Consider the following 16,131-nt stretch of genomic DNA (forward strand, 5'->3'; position numbering starts at 1 on the left):
TTACTTTAGACAGCTACTTTCATTTGCTTGGAGTTGGGTCTTTAAGATGAGATTTATTTACCATCCCTATTCCAGAATCTCTAAAAATGCATTGATTTGTGTTTATTTATAAGTTTATGATTTTAGATGACAACTTATTTCTACCCATCTCTTCCTATTGCTCATTTTAGTATCAAGATACTTGACCGGGGGATAATCCAGAATAAATCATGCTAACTTTGTTTAAAAACTAACTTTTCAAAGAAATAGGCACATATAAAAAGCTGTGAAAAATTACTTAATTAGTTTCTTCTAAAGTGTAATGCCTTATACTGAAAGATCTTAACAGCAGATGGTATTAGGTAAAATTATACATTTTATAGAGATAAGAATAGAAGTGAAACTTGATATGGGTTAAGCATAAAAAGGAAAAGAAAGATTATAATGATATAAAAAACAAATGTTTAAATTATTTTAATAAGGCAGAACAATTGTTATTCATCTTGTGTCTTTTAGTAATGAATATTTTTAAATGTTGAACATAATTATGGTCAAATAAGTAGTAAGCTTATTGTATGGGGTGGAATTTGGTAATTTTTTTTTGTTTTGGTAGCTGGATATCAAATTGTATATTTTGCAGTTTGATTCTGTGAGAATCAAATTTTAAAAGAGGAAAAGTATCCCATACTTAAATAAGCATGAAATAATTAAAAATTCTTACCTACATAGGTGACGGGGGATGGAGGCAGCAAACCACCAGGGCATATGTATACCTGTGTAATAATCCTGCAAGGTCTGCACATGTATCCAAGAACTTAAAGTATAATAAAAAAATTCTTACCTTATTATTTTTATTCATCATATATATAAACATGCAGAGTCATAAAACTTTTTGGTTATTTTGAGGGTCAAATTTGCATACTTGAGAGAAAGTAAGTTCTGCTTTAAATGTGAATATTAGTGTATTCTTAGAGGTCTTAAGAATACTTTTTGGTTTGTTTTGACAGAAACATTTCTATGGGTTTCTCTAGAGAAGCACCTTATTGTTTAGTTTCCAAGTGGAGAATTACAGAGAATTCCTGTAGTGATGAGACAACTGTTTTTTCTATTCTTTCTCAGTACAGTGTTGTCACATAGCTGTGTAAAGTTATCTGCCATTTGCTTATTTAATAGAAACTTTTACAAAAAGCAATCACAGTGAGATCTTTCTACCTAAGGTCAACTTTTGCCACCCTTATAAATGTGTACTGTTATAAACCCAGCTTGCATTGGATTTACTAACATTTTCAGTATTTATTGAAAATTTATAAAATTTCTAAATAATATATGCAGATATTTTATTTGTATTTCACCATGTGAAAATAGTTAAAGTTGTAAATGATTAATTGAATCACTATTTTACTTGTAAACTCTTCTTCAAGGTTAGAATATTTTCAGGTCTTCAGATGTTAACTAAAGAGAAATGTTACAGCCTGGGGAAAGATAAAACTGAGACAGGAAACAGAGAAGGTTCATGTGAGAGCTTACTGTCTGCAGACTTACATGTATTCAACTCTATATTTAGATTTTAATTATTGTTTCTTATAGAGTTTTATGGCACATTAACAATAGTCAATTGCTATAGGGCTTTTGAGTTTATAGAGAAGAGCTTATAATGCACAGAAATAGTCTCTCTTCTCAACTTCTCCATCTCATTCTGTTACCTAGGGACAATCTGTGTGTTTTAGGGGAGGGGAGCATGGTAGAGAGGGGGAAAGGAAGCCTTAAAAGATGACAACGCCTAGGCTTTAGGCCAGAGCACATATGTAAACTGAGGCTGAAGCATTTATATTTTTAACACTTTTATTGAGGTTATAATTGATTTTTTAGCAAACTTTACATATTTAAAGTATGTAAATGGATAAATCTTGACATGTATTTACATCTATGAAACCATCACTATAATCAGGGTAGTAAACATAATGATTACCACCAAAGGTTTTCCCCTTCTCTTTTATAATTCTTGTATCCTGCCCTTCCCATTACCTCCTTCCTAGGCAAACACCGTTCTGCTTTATTTTAATCTGTATTAATGTGCATTTTCAGAATTTTATATAAATTGAATTGTGTAGACTTTGCTTGGCTTCTTTCACTCAACATGTTTATTTTGAGATTTATCCATGTAGCTATGTGTATTAATATTTTATTCTGTTCATTGACATTACTAGTATTCTGTTATGTGCATGTAACACAGTGTTTGTTCATTCACTCGCCCAGAGACATTTGAGTTACATCTTTTTTTAATGAATAAAGATGCCATGAATGTTTTTGTCTACATCTTTGGGTGAACACATTTTTATTTCTTTGGAGAAAATACCTAGATCAATTTTATTGATAGTATTGTTCAGGTCTTCTATATCCGTACTAGTTTTTTGTTTACTTTTTCTGTCAGCTGAGAGAGGGGTACTGAAATCACTGAATGTAACTGTGAATCTATTTTTCTTTTTTTTAACAACTTTATTGAGATAATTATTTACATATAATTCAATCCATCTGTTTCAGGTTTACTGTTGTTTTTTAGTATATTCACAGAGTTGTACAACCATCACCATAATCAGCTTTGGAATTCTTTCAATACTCTAAAAAGGAAACTCAGTGCTCATTAGCAGTTATTCCCTTTCACTCCATGCACACCCACCGTAGATAACCACTACAATGCTTTTTGCCTATTTTAGGCATTTCATAGAAATTGAATACAATATGTGATTATTTGTGAGTGGCTTCTTTTACTTAGCATGTTTTAGACGTTCATGTCTTAGTTTGTCTCAGTACTTTGTTCGTTTTTGTGATCAAATAATATAGTCCACTGAATATACCACATTTTATTTATTCATCAGTTGATGGACATTTAAGTTGTTTCTACTGTGCTGTTATGAATAGCACTGCTTTAAGTATTTGCATACAAGTTTTTGTGTGGTCACATTTTTATTTCTCCTGGATGTATATCTAGGAGTGGAATTGTTGGGTTATATGAACTCTATGTTTAACCATTTGAGCAACTGTCAGACAGTTTTCCAACCATTTTACATTCTCATTAGGTTTATTTATTTTTGCATTTCTATAAGATTTTGCCTTACATATTTTGAAGTTCTGTTAGGTCTGTAAACGTTTAGGATTGTTTAGACCTCTTGATGAGTTGACGCTTGTATTATTATAAAATGATCTTCTTTATTCCTGGTGATATTTTTTGCTTTGAAATCTGTGTCTGATGTTAATACTTCAGCTTTATTTTAGTTATTGTAGATCTTTTACTTGTAATCTACTTTTTTCTTATAGGAAGGATGTAATTCAATCTAATTTTTTATTCAGTTTGATAATTTTTGCCTATTATATGTTATATTTACATGTAATGTAATTATTGATATAATTTGTTTAAATCCAGCATTTTACTTTTTGTTTTCTCTTCGAATCGTGTTTTTCCTTCCCTTAATTTTTTCATAATTTCATTTTATCTCCTTTAATGGCTTATTAACCACACATACTTGTTTCATTATTTCAGTGTTGGATTTAGGATTTATAGTATACATCTTTAGCTACTCATGAGGATTTATGAATTAATGATTCTCCTGCATATTATTACTTATAATGCATTTTTTAAAGTTAGGTGTATGTATGTTCAGAAATCATCATTACCAGTATGGCATGTATTCTTTCCATGTTCCCATTATAGTATACTATTTTGGTTTTACATTTAATGAGTATATTCAATCTATAATTGTTTTGATTTTTGGTACTCAAATGAAATTCACACTTTGTCATTAATAATACCTGTTATTTATATAACTTCACAGTTTCTCATACATAACTGTCTGGTAAATAAGGTAAGTCATTGATTATTGTTCTATTTGGTGGAATACCAAGTAGGTTCTTGGTTTTTTAGAAGCTTCTAAGGCACACAGCTAGTAAGTGGATGAACCTATATAGAAATCCAGGTTTTTTGATTCTAGATCAATACTATTCTATGTATACTGTTGAGTTCATGATTAGAACTTAAAAACTGATCACTTTCTGGTCAAGTGATGATTTTTCTTTTTGTTTATGTGTTTTTAACTTTATAGTCTATGGCAGAAGTCCTTGCCAAAAAAGAAGAGCTAGCAGATCGTCTAGAAAAGGCCAATGAAGAAGCCATTGCTAGTGCTATTGCTGAAGAAGAACAGTTAACTAGAGAAATTGAAGCTGAAGAAAACAATGATATTAACATTGAAACGGACAATGACAGTGATTTTTCTGTGAGCTTTAAGACTTTTTAACGTAACTATTCAAAATTTATATTTAGAAACAAAATTATCCAGAAAGACTTGGAGTCCATCTAGTTCTATTTCAAATTATTTATTTAAAACTCATCTTCAATAATAATAACTATTATTTGTAGGGTGATTTAGACTTATACAATAAACAATAGCGAATATTTTGTTAGCATTTTACTGTTACTAAGCATTTTCATGTATGATACAGTTGACAAGTTTGAAGTTGTTATTCTTATTTTACAAGTCTAGAATTTGAGTCTGGGCTGGTCCTGGTGCCATATGTCTGTAATCTCAGCACTTTGGGAGGCCAGGACAGTAGGATTGCTCAAGGACACGGGTTCGAGACCTGCCAGGGCAACATTGTGAAATCCCCATCTCTATTAAAAAAAAAATTTTTAAATTGAGTCTGACTTAAAGTGAGAACTCATCATTACTCAGATTATAATTTGTAGAGAGTGAAGAGGAATCTAAGGTATTTTACTTTTGTATTCTATTAAAAAAACAGATGATACACTGCCTTCTGTTACTAAGTGCTTAGGATATATATGTTAATGATGGGAATTTGCTAAAGAATAAAAACAACTAAATGTTGTACATATTCGTTTATTAAACTTTAATTCTTCAGTATTTGCTTTGTATATGTTAGCATTTATATAGTAATAGGATAAGGCCAGTATATTCAGTATATTTCTTAAATTTTCTTCATTAGTCTCTGCTGTTAATGGCTGCTAGGCTCTTAAAGTTTATAGGCTGTTGGTAGTTACTATGATTGTCCTGGTAGTTACCTTTTTTTCTGGTTTTCAGCTGTTGGTTAAATGAAATATATTAACAATAGGTAGGACAGTTTCATGTATAGTTTATTTTCTAAAGTTATAATTGTGTTCAAATATTTTTTTTTCAACTTCCCTTATTATATTTTAGGCCAGCATGGGCAGTGGGAGTATATCTTTCTGTGGTATGTCCATGGACTGGAATGATGTCCTTGCAGATTATGAAGGTATTGTGTGTATATATAGTGAATATGTAGTATGGGGTTTAAAAGTTTGTTCTCAAATGTTCTTTTGACCTATGTGGTTAAATAATAATGGTTATTTTTTTTTTCTTTCCGAACAGCTCGTGAGTCTTGGCGTCAAAATACATCCTGGGGGGACATTGTAGAAGAAGAACCTTCTAGACCTCCAGGACATGGAATTCACATGCATGAAAAACTTTCTTCACCGTCTCGTAAAAGGTCTGGCATTTGAAACTTAATTTGAAATCATTCACAGGAAGGAAACCAGCCACTCTTGACTGTTAAATAAAATTGCTACATGACATTTTTGGGCACATTACTTTAGGACAGTTTCAAATCCATTGGAAAGTAACAAAGCTTTCCTGAAATGTTGGACCAAATTAGTTTTGCATACTTGAAGAACTATGAAGTCTAAAGAACACTCTTTCTGGTCTTATCATGTAAACATTTCATGTCTCTTGTCCGTTTGTTTGTATTAATAGAACAATTGCAGAATCTAAGAAGAAACATGAAGAAAAACAAATGAAAGCACAGCAGCTAAGGGAAAAATTACGTGAAGAGAAAACATTAAAGCTTCAGAAATTGTTAGAAAGGGTGAGTTTTTATTTTTTTAGGAAATAATGATAGTCTGAAGTTGGTGGGCTTAATTTCAACTGCACTTCTGGTCTGAGAGAAGCTAAAACAACCATAAAAATAATTAAATTTGCTAGGAAATAAAGACATTTTAATCTATTGATCCAAGAAGTTTAGCTATAAAAAATTGTCATTTTGAAATTATCTAGTAAATTGATATTTTGCAGGGTTAGCATGGATTATTGAACCTGTACTCGTCTTTTGCCATTTTCATCAGAGGGTTTCCTTGGGGAGGTTTGTCTGAAGTGTAGAATGGCCTGATAGGACAAGTTTGGAGCCTAAGACTATCAGTTTATAGTGTGTTTTCCCATGGTCAGCCCTGATCCTTGCTCTTGGCTCTGATTTTTACTTCCGTTTATGTATCTGCGGCCCTTCAGCTATAGGAATGCAAGCTACTGCCCTGTCCCACAGTTGTTGTCAATGCATGCCCATATGCAGCTGGCCAAATAGCCATGCACACACATGGCCACAGCTGGCCATGGTCCCCACTGCCACATGTATGCCTGCAACCAAACTCCACCTGGCCTCTGCCATCACCTGCCTTGGCTCCCACCCAACCAGGGGTGCTCACTTCTTAACACAGAGGTGCTGCTTGCAGCCACTGCCTATACCCTGTAGCTGCCACAGCAGTGCATACATACAGACCAAGAGTTGTTGTATTTCCCCACACTTTGGCACTCTGTGTGCCAGTAGGCTTAGTGCAACTGTATGCTCCTTCATTTCCCCCAAGTCAGTGCTCCCATCTGAGCAATTGACTATTTTTTCTGAAGCCAGTTCATAAAGAGTGGAGAAGGTGACTGCTTCTTTAAGTGCATAGACAGCAATGCAAGGATACAAGGAACATGAAAAATCAGGAAAACTTGACACCACCAAGGGAACACAATAAATATCCAGCAAGCAACCCAAACAAATGAAGATCCAGGAATAACTGTTGATGGTCAGTGAACTGTAATAGAACACAGATAAGTAATGTAACAAAATCAGGCAAACCGTACAAAAACAAAAAGGGGATTGTCAAGAAACTTGTAAATAAAGCCCCCATCTTCCTGGGACAGAGCACCTGGGAAAAGGGTTGTGGGCACAGCTTCAGCAGACTTAAATGTCCCTGCCTGGCAGCTCTGAAGGGAGTAACAGATCTCCTAGCACAGCACTCGAGATCTGATAAGGGACAGACTGCCTCCTCAAGTGGCTCCCTGATCCCTGTGTATCCTGACTGGAAGATACCTCCCAGCAGGGGCCAACAGACCCCTCATACAGGAGAGCTTTGGCTGGCAGCTGGTGGGTACCCTCCTGGGACGAAGCTACCAGAGGAAGGAAGAGGCAGCAATCTTTGCTGTTCTGCAGCCCCTCACCCCCACCCCCCGATGCTTCCCAGCAAGCAGTGTCTGGAGTGGACCTCCAGCAAACTCCAACAGACCTGCAGCAGAGGGGCCTGACTGTTAGAAGGAAAACTAACAAGCAGAAAGATACAGTTTCAACATCAACAGAGAGGATATCTACTCAGAGACCCCATCCAAAGGTCATCAACTTCTTTTTTTTTTTTTTTTTAATTTTTTATTGGATTATAGGTTTTGGGGTACATGAGCAGAGCATGCAAGACAGTTGCGTAGGTACACACATGGCAGTGTGCTTTGCTTTTCTTCTCCCCTTCACCCACATTTGGCATTTCTCCCCAGGCTATCCCTCCCCACCTCCCCCTCCCACTGGCCCTCCCCTTTTCCCCCCAATAGACCCCACTGTTTAGTACTCCCCTTTCTGTGTCCATGTGTTCTCATTTTTCATCACCCGCCTATGAGTGAGAATATGCGGTGTTTCATTTTCTGTGGTCATCAACTTCAAAGACCAAAGGTAGATAAATCCAGGAAGATGGGAAGAAACCAGCACAAAAAGACTGGAAATTCCAAAAACCAGCATGCCTCTTTTCCTCCAAGGGATCACAATAAAAAAGAAAAAGAAAATCAATAAGGAAATAGCTGACTTACAACACTGCACACTAAATGTGCCTAAGAAATATATACAAGATTTTCTACCCCAATATCAGCAGAATGCTCATTCTTCTCAAGTGTACATGAAACATTCTCCAGAACAGATCACATGTTAGGTCACAACACAAGTCTTTAGAAATTTAAGAAGATGGAAATCATACCAATATCTTTTAGACTACAGTGGAATGAGCCTAGAAATCAATAACAGAAAATAGGAAAATTAGCAAAAATCTGAAAACTAAATATTATATGGTTGAACAACTATTTGGTAAAAGAGGAAATAAAGGGAAATTTAAGTAATACCTTAACAAATGAAAACAAATATAACTCACTAAAATTTGTGGGATGTGGCAAAAGCAAGACTCTGAGGGAAGTTTATAGTAATAGATACCTGCATTCGAAGAGAAGAAAGAGCTCAAACAACCTCGTTTACTAACTCACAAAACTAGAAAAAGAAGAGATAAACTAACCCCAAAATTACTATAAGGAAAGAAATAATGATTAGAGCAGAAATAATTGAAATGCAAAAGAGAAAAATGATAGGAAAAAAATTAACAAAACAGAGTTGGCTTCTTGGGAAGATAAAAAAAAATCAACGAACTCTTAGTCTAAGAAAAAAAGACGCAAATAAATTAGAAATGAAAGTAGAGTCATTATAATGGATAACACAAAAAGGATCATAAAGAACTATTACAAATAATTATATGTTGCTAAATTGGATAACCTTAGAAGTGGATAAATTCTTAGATATATACAACCCACTGTGACTGAATCAAGAAGAAATAAAGAGCCTAAACAGACCAATAACAAATAAAGAGATTGAATCAGTAATCAGAAATCAACAGAAAAAAAAAAAGGCCCAGGGCCAAATGGCTTCACTGATGAATTCTTTGAATTCTATTTAAGGAGAAGTAGTACCAACCTTTCTTGAACTCTTCTGAAAAATTAAAGAAGGGGGAACATTTATATGAAATACAAAATATTCTGTTGGTCTCTGCCTCTAGTTCCTGACATAGAGCTCCTAAAACTCTGGTAGATAGAAGCAGCAGGAGAATTTTTTTGTTCAATATTTGTTCTCTGAGCCTTGTTCCCAACAGATAACTTCTATCATCTTTGTAGTTTCTTGAGCCGTAAGAAAACAGTGCATCTGAAACAGAGTTTCTAAATACCTTAGGCTTTGCTGAGTGATAGGAGTATCTTTTGTTGTAATCAGGCTACTCTTGGTAGTGTCCCTGATGGCCTCAGAATTGGTGCTGGTCACCAGAACTTTGACGTCCTGGTTCAGTTGATGGCTAAAGCCAGTGTTTTAATAAATCATGCCTCTGTAATGAAGTATCCGTTAAATACCCCAAGAACAGAGTTTGGGGAGCTTCTGGGTTGTTAAACGTGTGGAAGCCTGGAAGGTGGCACACTTGGAGAGAGCATGGAAGTTTCATGTTCTTCCTTCACACTTTGCCCTAGGTATCTTTTCCATCTGGCTGTTTATCTGCATCATTTAAGAGTTCCTTTGTAATAAATTGTGAATAATAAGTAAAGTGTTTCCTTGAGTTCTGTGAACCACTCTAGCAAATTAATCAAACTTGAGACAGTTGTGAGAGTGCCAGATTTATAGCTGGTTTGTCAGAAGTATGGGTCAGAACTTGGGACTTGTGATTAGCATCTGAAGTTGTGGGGCAGTCTTGTGGGAGTGAGCCCTTAATCTGTGGAAACAGGTAGAAAATGTCAGAATTACATTGAATTATAAGACAGCTAACTGGTGTCAGAGAAGTGGTCAGTGTGAGAAACCCCCCCTAAAAATCTTGGTGAACAGAATTGTTACTGTATTGTAGGTGAGAGTAGGAAAAACAATTTAGTTTTTGCTATCTCTTATGACTCCCAAACTTGTATTATGAGGCCAGCATCACTCTGATTCCAAATCTAGACGGAGATAACACAAGAAAGGGGAGAAGGCCAATATTCCAGACGAATATAGATGCAAAAATCCTCTTTAAAATACTAGCAAACCAAAATCAAGAGTATGTTAACAATCATACCGTGATTGAGTGGGATTTATCTCTGGAATGTAATGTTAAGTATGGTGAAATATACTAAAATCTATAAATATAATATGCTACATTGATACAACGAAAGGCAAAAAATATAAGAGTCTCATAATAGATGTAGGATAAACGCTTGACAAAGTTCAACATTCTTTCATGAAAAAACCCTTAATAGGTATAGAAGGAACTTTTCTCAGCACAATAAAGGAAGATGCTGCTGTTTTAATATTTGTCTCCTCCAAAACACATATTAAAGTTTCATTGCTATTGTAACAATATTAAGAGGTGGCCTGTTAAGAGGGGATTAGGTTTTGTTGGCTCTGCTCTTAGGAATGGATTGATACCTTGTTGTGGAAGTGGGTCCTTATTATGGTTGCCTTCTAAAAAGTTGGATTCAGCTCCCTTTAGTGCCCCTGCCCCCTTTGCCCTCTCTTGCCCTCTTGCTTTCCTCCAGGGTTGAGTTAGTAAGAAGGCCCTTATTAGATGCCAGCACCTTGATACTGGACTTTCTGTCTCCAGAATGATTATATGATAAATAAATTTCTTTTCTTTATACATTACCTAGTTTCTGATATTCTGTTATAGCAGCACAAAACAGACTAAGACAGCCCATATATACACAACCCATAGTTAACATCATAATTGGGAAAAACTGGAAGTTTTTCTCTATGCCGGTAAAAGGCAAGTATGCCTACTTTTACCGTTTCTCTCCAACATAGTGCTGGAACTACATGGAAAAGCAGTCAGGCAAGAAGAAGAAATGAATGCATTATATGGGAAGGAAAAGGATTAAAATTGTCTATTTGTACATAACATCATAAACATAGAAAATCTTAAAGATTCCACAAAAAACTTTGAGAAATAGTATATGAATTCAGTAGCGTTTCAAGATACAGAATCAACAGCTTAGAAATCAGGTTTCCATACACTAACTGTGAACTGTGTGAAAGAGAAAGTAAGGGAACAGTTTTCTTTTTATTAGCAACAAAAGGAATAAAATATTTAGGAATTAACTTAAGCAGAGAGGTAAAATACTTATATAGTGAACATTTAAATTTATGAAAGAAAATTTAAAACAGCAAGTAAATAGATATTTGTGTTCATGGATTAGAAGAATTAATATTATTTCAATGTCCATACAGCCCTACGTGTGCTGCAGTTTCAGTGCAATCTCTATCAAAATCCCAACCATTTTGTTTTAGAGACATAGAAAACAGTCCTAAAATTCATATGGAGCTCCAAAAGACCCCAAAGATCGAAAGTAATCTTGAGCAAGAACAAAGGCTATGTATGGTCGTAACACTTTCTACAAATGTTATGAAGGTGTAGTAATCAAAACAATTTGGCACTGCCATACAAACATGCACACAGACCAATGGAACTTAATGGAAAACCCAGAAATAAACCTATGCAATTATGGGAAAGTGGTCTTTGACAAGGGTGCTGAGAACATACAATGGGGAAAGCATAAGTTTTTGGATTTCCACATACAAAAGAATGAAATTGGACGCTTATCTTACACCATATACAAAAATCAACTCAAAATGGATTAAATACTATTCTGTTACCTACTGATACTAGAAAGGAGTATAAATACACATAGGTTGAGCATATTATTCAGATTACTTTTAGTGTGTAGTTTAAATTTGGGAGAAATAGTTGGACCACATAACCTGAATATTTATGAAAATGCGTTAGGTAATACAGGATTCTCTTGTACTGCAGTAAAGTTGACTAGGACTATAAGAAAATTTTGTGATTTTTTTTTTCTTGACTCTCAAGAATTTGTCATGTAGATGAACAAATTAGACATGAAAAGCAGTCTCCTGTGGGGTTCTACAGGAGTCAGTGTTTTGTTTTAATTTTAGCTTAAGAGAAGTGCTCTAACACAGTAACAATTCTTCTCTTACTGTGTTTCTTAGTAACAGCAAAATTACAGCGTATTTTTTATATCTAAATATGATCTCTGAGTATTCATGCAAGAAAACCATAGATTAATGAAAGTATAGAAGAGTTCAGATGTTTTCTGGTTATTTTCTTATCAGTGTAGGTATCCTTTTAATTAATTTTAATGGCAGATTTCATCTTCCATTTGTATGATGGATTATTGTTTTCAACACTGTTTCACATGAGTGATGTCATCTGATCACCACAATAAATGTGATGTACACAGGGCAGTTATCAACCCTCATTTTATAGAGGTAAAAAAAAAATCTAGCGGAGGCTAAGTGTTGTTTCCAATGTTACACAGCCAATAATTTGCAGAGCTAAGGCTTTAAGGACGTGTCATCTGGCTCTTAGTATAGTGCTATTTTTGTATCATACTTTTTTGGATGGTTCAACACATTATTTAGAGAAAAATTTCAATTAAAATGTTAGTTTTTCCCACACATAGTGATCCAATTTCTGATTTTCTGTAATTTATTTTCATGGTGGTGAATCTTACTTCCTGGAGCACAGAACAAGCTTTTGTTTATTCTATTTGAGGTTGTTTCAAGGAGTTAAGATTTTAAGGAGTTAATTTCTTAAAACAACATTAAATAGCAATTATTATATCTGTCTATATTTTGTAGGTGAAACCCACTCTAATCCTTTAGAAAATGTTTCTTATGCAAATAATGTGATTTGTTAGATATCATTTTTTAGTTTCTAGGATGAAATTCCTTATTTTTCTTGAATGCGGGTTACATCACAGAGATGTTAAAGCTTATAAGGATAAGAAATATACACTATATTCATTTGAAACATACTCATGGTAACAGTGCAAGAATAATAGCAAATATTTCTGTAGAGGCATGTGTAAGCCACTGTTCTGAGAGTTTTACATACATTAACTCAATCTTCAAATAACCCTATATGAATTAGGTACTATTATTATTCAGACAAGGAAACTGAGACAGGCTAAAAAAGTTGTCCAGACTGTGCAGCTAGTAAGTGGCCAGCGTAGATTATGAATTCAGGTTGTTTAGCTTCATAGTCTGTCCTTAATTGTTAGGTATGCTCCTGCACATTTTCCCAGGCCTTATAAGCTATTTACTTATTTTTACTTCTTTTAAATGATTGTGTATGTTGAAATTAATGATGTGATATGATAATTCACTGTATGTAGGAGAAGGATGTCCGGAAGTGGAAGGAGGAATTACTAGATCAGCGACGCCGGATGATGGAAGAAAAATTACTTCATGCTGAATTTAAGCGAGAAGTGCAATTACAAGCAATTGTGAAAAAAGCACAAGAAGAAGAAGCAAAGGTATATCATAGGAGCTTTAAATGTTGACTTAATTACCTAAGTACTTTTTTCGATTGTTATATAATAGTAATAGAAGATAATGGTTTTCAAATGTTTATTCTGTTCTAGAATAACAGCATTTTACAGGCTCATTTAAAACTTACTAGGTGTAATATTTTATCCCTTTGATAATTCTATGAGCCATCTATTATTTTTACAACTCTATAAACGTATAATTGATAGAGAATAAACAGCACATACATATGTAAGTATTCTGTTTGATGAGTTTTGACATTCGTATGTCCCTGAAACTATCAGTACTGTGAACATAATACACAATTCCTCTTTGTAATTAATTCCTTCATTCGACTCTGTTATCATCTAATTACTGATCTGCTTTCTCTCAGTATAGATGTTTGCATTTTCTGGAACTTTTTGTGCATGGAATCATACAGTATCTACTCTTTCCTCTGGCTTTCCCTCATAATAGTTACTTTGAACTTCTTCCATCCTGTTGTGTGTGTCAGTAGTTCCTTGCTTTTTATTCCTTCCATATGAAAATACCATAATTTGTTAACCCAGTCACTTGTTGATGGACATGTGTTTTCTTTCCATTTTTTATCTATTACAAATAGAGCTGCTGTGGCAATACATATATATGTCATTGTGCAGATGTGTACTTTCATTTTTGTTTTATAAAAACCTAGGAGTGGATTGGTATAGCATCTGAAAATAGGTTCATGTTTAATGAACACATGGTTTTCCATATTGGTTACATATTTTACATTCCTACCAGCAGTGAATGAGAGTTCTAGTTATGCCATAGTCTGACCAGTACTTGACTTACCCATTTTAATTTCAGTCATTAAAAAAAAATGTGTATAGAGTCTCATTTTTTTTCCAATTTTTTTTATTATGGGTAAAACATAAAATTTGTCATCTGAATCATTGTTAAGTATACAGTTAAGTGTTTTCAGTAGTAGTAGTGTACCATTATACATTCCCACCAGTAGTGCCCAAGGGTTCCAGTTATTCCATATCCTCTCTAACTCTCATCATTTTGTTTTTGTGATAATAGTGGTCATTGTAGTGTGTGTTACATAGTATCTCGTTGTAGTTTTGATTTGCATTTCTCTAGTGATTAGTGATGTTGAGCATCTTTTCATGTGCTTATTGGCCGTTTGTTTATCTTCTTTGGAGAAATGTCGATTCAAGTCCTTTGACCATTGTTGTTTGTTTTTTTTATTGTTGTTGTTGTTGAGTTTTAGGAGTTCTGTATGTATTATTGATATCAATTTGTTTTTCAGTCAAATATATGATTTGCAAGTGTTTTCTCCCATTTCGTGGGTTGCATTTTTACTTTGGCAATAGTGTCTTTTGACATGCAAAATGTTTTAATTTTCACAAAGTTCAGTGTGTCTGTTTTTTTCTTTTGCTGCCTGTGACTTTGGAGTCATATCCTATAAGTCATTGCAAAATCCAGTGTCATGACACTTTTATCCTGTGTTTTCTTCTAAGAGTTTTATAGCTTTAGATCTTACATTTAGGTAATTGACCCATTTTTAGTTAATTTCAGTATATGGTGTTAGGTAAAAATTTAGCTTCATTCTTTTGCATGTGGTTGTCGAATTTTCCCATTACCATTTGCTGAAAAGACTGTTCTTTATTTATTAAATTGTCTTGGCACCCTTGTCAAAAATCATTTGACCATATCTGAGGGTCTGTTTCTTAGCCCTCTGTTTTGTTTCACAGGTCTATGTCTGTTTTAGTGCTGGTACTATACTGTTTTGATTATTGTTGTTCTGTTTTAAGTTTTGAAATCACAAAGTGTGAGTCACCCAATTTTGTTGTTCTTTTCAAGATTGTTTTGGTTATTTGGGGTCCCTTAAGATTTCAAATGAATTTTAGGGTGGACTTTTCTGTTTCTGCAGTCATCATTGAGATTTTGATCGAGATTGCATTGAATCTGTAGATCACTTTGTGTATTGCTGATATCTTAACAATATTAAGTGTTCTCGTTCATGATCATGGGATAATTTTTCATTTATTTGTCTCATCTTTAAATTTTCAACGTTTTATAGTTTTTATTGTACAAGTCTTTTGCCTCCTTGGTTAATTACTAAGTATTTTATTATTTTGATCCTGTTGTTAATGGATTTTCATAATCTCCTTTTCAGATTGTTCCATGTTAGTGTATAGAAATGCAGTTGATTTTTGTATGTTGACTTTGTATCCTGCTACTTTGCTGAAGTTTTATTAGTTCTAACAATATTCTGGTGGAATCTGTGTTTTCTACATATAGGTTCATATAATCTGTGAACAAAGATAATCTTACTACTTTCTAAATTTGGACACTATTTCTTTTACTTGCCTACTTTTTCTGGCTTGAACTTCTAGTGCTACCTTAAATAGAAGTGGTGAAAGCAGATATTCTTCATCTTGTTCCTGATATAAGAGTAAAAGTTTTCAGTCTTTTACCATTGCTTTGGTTTTGGTGCTAAGAAATAATTGTCAAATCCAAGATCATGAAGATTTACCTCTTTATTTTCTTCTAAGATTTTGTGGTTTTAGATGTTTAAGTCATAAAGACATTTTGAGTTAATTTTTGTATATGATCTGAGGTAGAGGTTCAACTTAATTCTTTTGCGTAAGAATATCCATATTTCCCGTTTGTTGAAGAGACAAACCCTCCCGTTGGTCTGTCTCAGCCCATTTGTGTTGCTATAAAGGAATACTTGAGGCTGGGTAATTTTAAAGAAAAGAGGTTTATTTAGCTTACAATTCTGTAGGCTGTACAAAGAGCATGGCACCATCAATGGTGAGGGCCTTAGGCTGACTCCACTGATGGCAGAAGGTGAAGGAACCAGTATGTACAGATCACATGGTGAAAAAGGAGGCAGTAAGAGAGGAGGGAGGTGCCCAACTTCTGTAAACAACCAGCTTTTGACGAAACTTTTTGTAGGAACTA

At 34.1% G+C, this 16,131-nt stretch overlaps 1 protein-coding gene across 50 annotated transcripts in view; it reads left to right on the forward strand.

Moving 5' to 3' along the window:
- The window catches only part of SCAPER (S-phase cyclin A associated protein in the ER), a 550,606-nt gene that overhangs the window by 143,508 nt on the left and 390,967 nt on the right, over window positions 1-16,131 (forward strand). For all 50 annotated transcript variants that reach the window (XM_078333930.1, XM_078333946.1, XM_078333966.1 and 47 more), the window contains 5 exons: window positions 4,077-4,247; window positions 5,187-5,262; window positions 5,379-5,496; window positions 5,760-5,871; window positions 13,044-13,184. In XM_078333930.1, coding sequence (XP_078190056.1) covers window positions 4,077-4,247; window positions 5,187-5,262; window positions 5,379-5,496; window positions 5,760-5,871; window positions 13,044-13,184 — 618 coding nt within the window. The remainder of the gene's footprint in view (window positions 1-4,076; window positions 4,248-5,186; window positions 5,263-5,378; window positions 5,497-5,759; window positions 5,872-13,043; window positions 13,185-16,131) is intronic.

The sequence above is a fragment of the Callithrix jacchus genome, chromosome 8, assembly GCF_049354715.1.
Source record: "Callithrix jacchus isolate 240 chromosome 8, calJac240_pri, whole genome shotgun sequence".
NCBI lineage: Eukaryota > Metazoa > Chordata > Mammalia > Primates > Cebidae > Callithrix > Callithrix jacchus.